The 8811-nt window shown below is 53.8% G+C and overlaps 1 protein-coding gene across 2 annotated transcripts in view; it reads left to right on the top strand.

Annotated features, from left to right (window-relative positions):
* Positions 1-8811, top strand: part of Il2rb (interleukin 2 receptor subunit beta) — a 15143-nt gene that overhangs the window by 1014 nt on the left and 5318 nt on the right. The window contains exons 1-7 of one of the 2 annotated variants that reach the window (XM_021217108.1): positions 462-552; positions 2551-2668; positions 3388-3502; positions 4020-4101; positions 6065-6170; positions 7770-7918; positions 8432-8597. In XM_021217108.1, the coding sequence (XP_021072767.1) occupies positions 2581-2668; positions 3388-3502; positions 4020-4101; positions 6065-6170; positions 7770-7918; positions 8432-8597 (706 nt within the window). In that variant the 5' untranslated portion in view covers positions 462-552; positions 2551-2580. Of the gene's footprint in view, positions 1-461; positions 553-2550; positions 2669-3387; positions 3503-4019; positions 4102-6064; positions 6171-7769; positions 7919-8431; positions 8598-8811 lie in introns of those variants that run through there. The other variant, XM_021217107.1, reaches the window with a different exon arrangement.

Below are 8811 nucleotides of genomic sequence, written 5' to 3'. Positions count from 1 at the left end.
TGTGTGTGTATGTGTGTGTATGTGTGTGTGTGTGTATGTGTGTGTATGTGTATGTGTGTGTATGTGTGTGTATGTGTGTGTGTGTGTATGTGTGTGTGTATCTTTGTGATGTGTGTGTCTCTGGAGAGGTAGCCAGAGACAGGATCTCTGAGATCAAAGGCCAGCAGGTCTGACAGACAAGCTCTTGCTTGCTGTCCTCCCTCAGTGGACCCTATACCTCACAGACCTGTGAGGCCTTGGACTGCCCCAGCGCTGGAACCTTTATCCTGGGAAACAGGCTGGTTTAGGCCTTGATCTTCCCATAGGGAAGGAGCAGTCAGTCATAGAACCTGCTCTTGTGCTGTGACATGTGTGGGTCAGTCTGACGCAGGGAGCGTGCCACAACTGTCACTCAGGGCTGACCCTCCTCCGTCAGCATCACCACTGTACTGGAAATCAGGTGACCCAGTTAGAGCAGCCTGGGCCTGTGGGATGACAGACCTCGTTAGGGCCTCAGCGGAGACATATGAGTCAGGGATATGAACGTCTGGTGGTTGTGAAGGGCATGCGTGGGTGAGCCTCAGGGGACAGTGCCTGGGACTCTGAGGTCTTGGGCTGTGCTCGCTCTGCCTGAGGCTGGCCTTGTGCTGTGTGGTTTTGGGGTGGTTTTCTTAGTCTCCCAGAGATTCAGTTTCCCTCTTGCTGAAGGGAGCTACAACCACCATGACTGCTTGAAGCTACCCCGCCCCCTAGCCTGACCCTTCCAGAACCTTCCATATGCTCTTCCATCTAACCCTGTCCATGATGGGTGGATGCTTTTGTGCCTCTTCAGCCAGGGGTGGGGAGCAGGCTTGAGTGCCTTTTCTTAGGCATTCTCTGTTTGGGGCTGTGGCTTGTGGCCTGGCTATAATCTTGCCCCTTTCATCCCTCTTTCTCTCCCCCAGGGTTATGCTCCCCCTCACCCCAACCTCCCCATCATGAGGCTGCTCAGATGTCTGGGTCTAACCTGGCTTGCTGCCTCACTGAACACCTAGAGTGCTTCAGCTTGTATTGGGCTCATGAGGGGCTGGGGAAGGCCCCTTGCTTGGGCTCTGCAAGAACCTGTTAGGGCTCCCTCTTTACCCAAGCACCTGCAGAGAGCTGATCCTCCAGGAGAAGGGAGGTCCAGGGTGGAACCCCAGCTCTGTAGACTTGGCCCTGGGAACCTTGGTCTCCTTGTCTGCATAGCAAAGACACCAAACAGCTGCTGAGCTGCTGGGCAGCATAGAGTAGCTGGAAGCATGAGGGCCTGGGCGCAAGGCCTGGGCAGCACTCGGTGAACATGCCCGGCAAGCACAGTCACCCGGCCACCGCCCATCACTCGCTCTCCCACAGACCCCTGAGCACAGTCCTTTGGTGCATGGCATTTATTGAGGGCCTCCTGTGTTCCGAGGTCAGCAGTTTGGAGTGGGCATTCTGCTTTGGCAGTGTGGTAGATGTCAAGCCAGAGGGAGGAAAAGCAACCCAAGGTAGATTGTCCTTCCTTCATGGGGGAAACCAGGGGGGAGTACCGCAGGGCTAGCAGAAAGGAGAACAGGAAATGGGTCTTAAAGGATGCCAGGAGCCTTGGGGGCAATGTGGGAAGGACAAGTCCAGAGAGGCTTTGGGAGGACCAGACCAAAGCCACCAGCTTGTGTGGACTTCGAGAGCCACCTAAGGCAGGGCACAGTCTTGCCTTCCGTGCTCCTCAGGGCTGAAGTTGGTGCTCTTGGTAGCCCGGTGATAGGTATTCGTTTGGAGGTCAGAGACCCAGGAATGAATGGAATCCAAACGTCCTTGTCCTTATAGACTGTCTATGACTCATATACACAGGTACAGGCATGTGTGCGTGCGTGCGTGCGAGCATGCATGTGTGCATGTGTGTTTTCAAATTGAACACTCTTCTAAGTCACGTGCTAAAGTCTCGAGCTGGTCTCTATCCTGCATGGGGCCCGAGCGACTCCTTTTCCCGGAACCGCTATGATGTGGATGCTTCCCACTTATTAGTCACTCCGGGGTCTTGGCTGTCCAGTCATCTGTGCAGTGCTCACAGAGCTGAGTCGCTGTCGCTTCACCTCACCTGGGTACATGGGGTGGGCATCTGCCGAAGACACTTCGGGTGGGAGACACCTCATTCACACCGTGCTGTGGAGAGTCGGTGACTGCCCCTAGGAACTCCTTGTGTGACTTCCTACTGCCATCAATTTCTTGTGATGGGTTGGTCATTCATAGAGAAAACAGAGTCTGTGTAAGGACTGGTTTGGTCTGACATTTTAGGCACCTCTGGAGGAAGGGAGGGAGCTCAGTGAGAGAGAGAGCTTGGGCCTGAGCTGCTCTGGCTGGGTGGAGGGGGAAAGTGGAAGGGGGGAAGTGGACTGCTTGTGGACGTTGTACATCGTGGTGCGGAGCCTAGTGCGCACCACGATGTACAACGTCCACAGGAGTGTGGTGGGGGGGAAGTGGAGTGTGGTGGGGGGGAAAGTGGAGTGTGGTGGGGGGAAGTGGAGTGGGGGGTTCTGACTTGTTCTCACTTTGCTCTCCTTCCCCACTTAGGGTTTGCGTCCTCAGCTCCTCTTGGATGTGATGGCTGCCATAGCTCTTTCCTGGCGTCTGGCCCTCTACATCTTCCTCCTGCTCCTGGCTACACCTTGGGCGTCTGCAGCAGTGAAAGGTGAGGATCCGGCACTTCGATGTCCGTACTTTCCCCGGTGGGAGGTCACATCCCAGATTCCTGCTTCAGAGAGGAGGTCCATCTTGCCCGGGAGGTAGAGCGAAGAGGGATAAGACAATGGGACCCAAGGGCAGGTATCCATCTTCCTGAGCCTGCATAGGCTTCTCCCAGACACACGCAAAGGCTGCTGATGGGGCCTGCTTGGCCATGGATAGGCGCTCTGTGTCTTCCCTTTGAAATGGGTCTGAATTGGGGTTGTGACGGGTGGCTCAGTGGGCAGAGTGCCTGGCACAGGCGTACAAGCATGAGAACTGGCGTCCAGAATCCCAACACTCACATAAAAACAAGTCAGGGATGAGCTGGCAAGGTGGCTCACTGGGTTTGCCCCACAGACTTGACAACCTGAGTTCAATTTCCCAGATACTGTGGTGGAAGCAGAGAGTTGATCTCTCAAAGTAGTCCTCTGGCCTCTATACACGTACCATGGTATCTGTGGCATGTGTATCTACATACATGCACATGAACACACACACACACACACACACACACACACACACACACACACACGGCAATGAAATGAACTTAAATTCTTTTACTTCCCAGCTGAGTCCCCTACCTCTCCCTGGGGCAGGCACAGGGTGCCAAGTGCAAGGTAGTAGACATATCCAGAGGCCATGTATGTCCCGTAGCCAGCCACTCACACCCCACTTTGCCCACAGACTGTTCCCATCTTGAGTGCTTTTATAACTCAAGAGCCAACGTCTCCTGCATGTGGAGCCACGAAGAGGCCCTGAATGTCACATCCTGCCACATCCATGCCAAGTCGGACCTGCGGTGAGTGTGGCCTGGTCTCGCCAGGACCTCAGGGCTGTGGGACCTCCAAGTTGTGGAATCTTGGGCTTGAGATCCACAGTGGCTAGCACCAGGCTCAGACACTCGGTCATGTGGCTGTCCCCAAATTCATGTGAGGTTAGACTTCATGGAAGAGGTAATCAGGGTGTGTACTTAGTGCTTCCTAAGGGTGTTTTGTTTTGTTTTTTATAGTAATCTGGTATTTTGGGAGACCCCGCAGGCAGCTGTGGAGTTACCTTGCCTGGGGAAGTATCTGGGGAGCCAGAAGCTTCTTCAGGCTGACTTTAGCTGCCTGGAGGTTAGGGGCTCTCAGGCAGGGGTGGGGCTGAATTGACTTGTGTTTCTTGGTCACTCTGGCTGCTGGGAGGCCAGGCTGGGGTGGGGAGCTGGCCGCTTGCCTACTGTGCTGCCATCTCTGGCACAGTGGGGCCTGAGAAGGGTCCTTGGATGGTTCTGTGGCCCTGTCTTGCTTTCTGATGTGACTTTTCTGTTCTGCAAGACACTGGAACAAAACCTGTGAGCTCACTCTCGTGAGGCAGACATCCTGGGCCTGCAACCTGATTCTCGGGCAGCTCCCAGACGTAAGTAGTATGAGTAGCAGTGTGTGCAGGTATGTGTACATGTGTGTACATGTGTGTGTACATGTGTGTACATGTGTGTGTACATGTGTGTACATGTGTGTGTACATATGTGTGTACATGTGTGTGTGTGTGTGTGTGTGTGTGTGTGGTCAAGTCCTTTCAGCTGTGTGCTGAGGCCTCGAGGTGGACCCAGACCTCTGCAAGCATCAACCTGGTAATGTAGACCAGGCCCTCTGGGCTGAGAGGGAGGAACAGGAAGTGGGGGTTTTGAGGTGTGGGGTCTGTATCCGTGCTGCCCCTTCATGAGCGGTCGCCCCCACTCTCCTTGTGGGTCTTGCCACCCTTTTGCATCCCAGACAACGGAAGTCACGCCAGACTCCGGCTGAGGTCTCAGCATCTAGCGGACAGTGGCATGCTGTCGCTGAGCGTCCTGGCCCTGGTGCTACCTCCCAATAGCTCAGTGCCCCTGGGCAGCTTCAGGGCCTCCGTTACTCATAAAATAGGAAAGAAAATGGAAGCTCCCTCAAAGGGTCATTCTAGGACAGAGGAGATGCTGAGAGTCCTAAGTAGACCCTGATGATTTTGTCTCCTTGCATCTAATTTTCAGAGAGACATGATATCTGCCAAGGTCACCCAGCCATTGACAGCTGAGCTGGGGTTGACCCCAGGCCTACGGGCTTCTGGTGGCTTTTCCATATTGCTCAGCTGCCTCTTGCATATTCTCAGGTTCAGACCAGGTGGATGTAACTTAAATTTTTCCTCAAACCCTCTGGTCAGGGGCAGGGCAAGGGCAGGGCAGTGCCAGGGTTTGCCCTGGGGAGTCCAGGCTGTGTTGGCAGGTTCACATTTTCTCAAAGAAAGAGGAGGGGAGATACACAATGCAGCTGGTAAGCCTCTGGCTATGCCAATCTGGGAGCTTTGCAGGAAACTGGCTTCCATCATGGTCTGATTAGTTCTTAGCTGTGTGGCCTTAGGCAAGTCCCTAACCAACCCTCTCTGTGTTTCAGTCCCCTGGGCTAACTGATGGGAATGGCAATAGTATATGTCTGTCTCAGGGGGTAGTGAGAGGTCAATGAGGTAATCTATGCAGAGAAGAGGGGACAGAAGTTCCCAGCAGGCTTGTACTGGGGATACACTCAGACCATCTGTAACAATAATAACCAAGTCGTGCTATCATTAAGTGGGCGAGCCTGAGCTGGTAGCAGCTGTGAGAGATGAGGGCAGCGCCCTCCATGAAGTGGGAGGATGCAGTGCCCGGCTGATTGGTTAGTCAGGGAACTCTGATGATGAGGGTCAAGGCTGGTGCAGGTAGGAAGGGCCAGGCCTCAAAGCTCTGACTGCAAATCACCACCCTGTCCCAGAGCCCCAGAGCATGGTCCTACCGTGGCCCGACACTGATTCTCCTCTCGCTACCTACTCGGGGTGGGAGGGGGGGGGCGGCCATTCTTCTCTAAGCTTTGGTCATTCTGAGGAGCTGTGGCGGCAATGGCCCTGTGTGAACCCACATCCTGCCGTCAAGCCGAGTGGTCTCAGAGGGAAGGAGCTACTGTGCTCATCAGCAAGCTGTGAGCAGCGGCTGCCTGGGGCACACTCAGCAGCTAGACATCGCCTTCCAGAAGAGTCAGGGCTATTGACCAGGTCTAACTCTGCCTATGGCTGTCCTTGGGGACTTGGCTATTTGCATTTCTCATGTGGCAGGGAACTTCCTCCTAATCCTGGCAGCCTACTTACCTGCTGCCTGTGTTTGTAAATAAAGTTTTATTGGAACGTGGCCCTTGAGTTGTGACAGAGACCATGTGCGTGTGGCCCGTGGAGCTAAAAACACAACCAGGCTGGTGAGAGACATCGGCTACCCCTGCCTTAGATAGCTTGGTAAAGGCAGAGCATATCCTTGCCTTGACATTTTAATGGTCCCCCTTTCTCAATGGCTTCTGGCAGCTACACCTCTGCCTCTCCCTTGCAGTCCCAGTCACTGACCTCCGTGGACCTCCTGGACATAAGTGTGGTGTGCTGGGAAGAGAAGGGTTGGCGCAGGGTGAAGACCTGCAACTTCCGTCCCTTTGACAACCGTGAGTATGGAACCTGGTGTGTGGGTCTGAGTCTCTGAGTCTGTCCCTGTGCCTCCCTGAAAAGCTCCCCCCAGCTCTGACCTTCCCGCCTGGCCCCACGCCTGCCTGGAAGATTCTTACTTCAGCTCTCACCTAGGTGTGGGTCTGTCTCCCTGCTGGAGTGTTTTCCAACCTCTAGGGGCCATTAGAGAAGAGAAGGGGCAAAGAGGGAAATCCAGGCAGAATTCAAATTGTAGCCCTGCCTTGATGCCTCAGGCTGGCAGGTCACATCTGGGGCCTTAGTGTTCTTCTCTGTTGAATGGGGATAATTGAGGTCCTTGTGACAGGAAGGAATGCTGAGATATATAAACTGCTCAGCATTCAAGACACAGGACAAAAACTAGTGCTCTGTGGGTACACAGACTCTCAAGATTGCAGGTAGAGCACTTGCCAAGCTTGTGCCAGCACACTCTCACAAATATTAATAAACAACTATACTGATAAATAGTGTAATTGAGAAATGAATCATAGCTGTTTATAATTTATATTTACATTTAATATATATACTAATGGGATACATGGATATAAATTTATATGAGAGGCTCTGTAATTATAGTTACATGTTCTAATTATTTAAATTTATGTCTTATTTAAATGTATTCATATAAATACGAATACATCAATAATACAGATACATGGATAAAATAAGGTAAATGAGCTGGTGCCTGCACAGCTCTCAGATCAGTTTTCAAGCAGAACAAGGCTGCCTGCCAATCACTCAGCAGTTGATTAGTCACTCCTGAAGAGTGCCTTGGGTACCAAAAGCTCTGTTGGCATGGTACGTCCCATACTCAGGCATCCCAGGAGGAGCATGGGCACAGAAGGAAGAAGAACCCCTATAGATTTACTCTTTTAATGGTCCCCCTTTAGGCAGAACAAGGGCAAGGGATATAAGGGGTGAAGCATGGCTGGGGAAGGCTGGGCCATTTGAGCACAGGAATGAGGAGGAGTGGATACAGAGGAAGAGGAACAGGGGCCAGGAGGGAGAGAAAAAGGTTCAAACGGTGGTAGGGTGGGCTCAGAGGAAGAGGGAAGTAGGTAGGTATGGAGGAAGAAACAGAACAGGTTCACAGTGGGATGTGAGAAAGGGAAGAAAGGGGGCACATTCAGAAGAGGGGGACAGCTGTTACAGAGGAGGAGGGAGAGCAGGTGAGAAGTGGGACAGCAGGTGCATAGGAGGAAGGACAGCAGATGCATAGGAGGGACAGCAGGTGCAGAGGAGGAGGAACAGCAGGTGCAGAGGAGGAGGGGCAGCAGGTACAGAGGAGGAGGGACAGCAGGTGCAGAGGAGGAGGGGCAGCAGGTGCAGAGGAGGAGGGGCAGCAGGTGCAGAGGAGGAGGGGCAGCAGGTACAGAGGAGGAGGGACAGCAGGTGCAGAGAAAGCACAGGTGCAGAAATGAGGCACAGCAGGTGCAGAGAAGAAGCAGGTGTAGAGGAGAAGTAACAGGTGCGAAGGAGGAGTTGGTGCTGGGATATTGTGTGGTGGAAACTGGTGGCAAGTTCTTGGTATCATACCGATTGGTCCATGGTATCTGCTCCCTCCTGTCTTCTGTCTGCAGTTCGCCTGGTGGCCCCTCATTCCCTCCAAGTCCTGCACATTGAAACCCAGAGATGCAACATAAGCTGGAAGGTCTCCCAGGTCTCTCACTACATTGAATCATACTTGGAATTTGAGGCCCGTAGACGTCTTCTGGGCCATAGCTGGGAGGTGAGGAATGGCCAAGTCTCTGTCTCTACACCTTCCTGTTCTGGTGTCTACCCTTGTCTGTTTCTACATGCTGGTGTGCCGCTGATTCAGCCTGGTCCTCCTGCATGGTCTCTCAGTGCCTGCTTGGCTCATGCGTTTACTGCTTGGGGTTAATTCTGGCTCCATATCTATGTCGTCCCTTAGGGTAAGGCGGCCTGTGAGGCTTGGCAGCCGCTTTTCCACATTCCAAGTGCAGTGTGTTCCCTGGCTGCAGGGGATGGGGTGGCGGGGGTGGGGGTGGGGGGACGGGACAGGATGACGGGGACTGAGGCTTGCCATCCGCACACTTGTCCCTTACTTACCTGTGGACTGTAAGGGGAGGAAAGAAGGGTGACCCTGGGACTCGGCTCCAGTTGCCAGTGAGTCAGGGAGCCTTTGGGAAAGCTGGGGAAGAGGCTGCTTGTTTAGCCTCTTAACCTAGTTGTGGGAGGCGAGGTGGACAGTGGAGCTGAGCTGGTACCCATCTCTACCTAGGATGCATCTGTATTAAGCCTCAAGCAGAGGCAGCAGTGGCTCTTCTTGGAGATGCTTATCCCTAGCACCTCCTATGAGGTCCAGGTGAGGGTCATAGCTCAACGAGGCAAAACCAGGACGTGGAGTCCCTGGAGCCAGCCCCTGATCTTTCGGACAAGACCGGCAGGTAGAGTGGGTGGCACGGGTTGGGGGCGGGTGTTGGGGGAGCTGGGTAAGGGGCAAGGTGCTCTGGGAGCTGTAAATGTGGGTCAGCCTGCTTCCTCCTCATCTGCCGGCGCCTCCCGTGGACTCCCTTACCAGAGACAGGGATGCTGAAGGGATGCTCAGCCACCCTCCCGGGGACTCCCTTACCAGAGACAGGGATGCTGAAGGGATGCTCA

The sequence above is a fragment of the Mus pahari genome, chromosome 17 (assembly GCF_900095145.1).
Source record: "Mus pahari chromosome 17, PAHARI_EIJ_v1.1, whole genome shotgun sequence".
NCBI classification, from domain to species: domain Eukaryota; kingdom Metazoa; phylum Chordata; class Mammalia; order Rodentia; family Muridae; genus Mus; species Mus pahari.
This window is presented reverse-complemented; position numbering and strand designations above follow the sequence as displayed.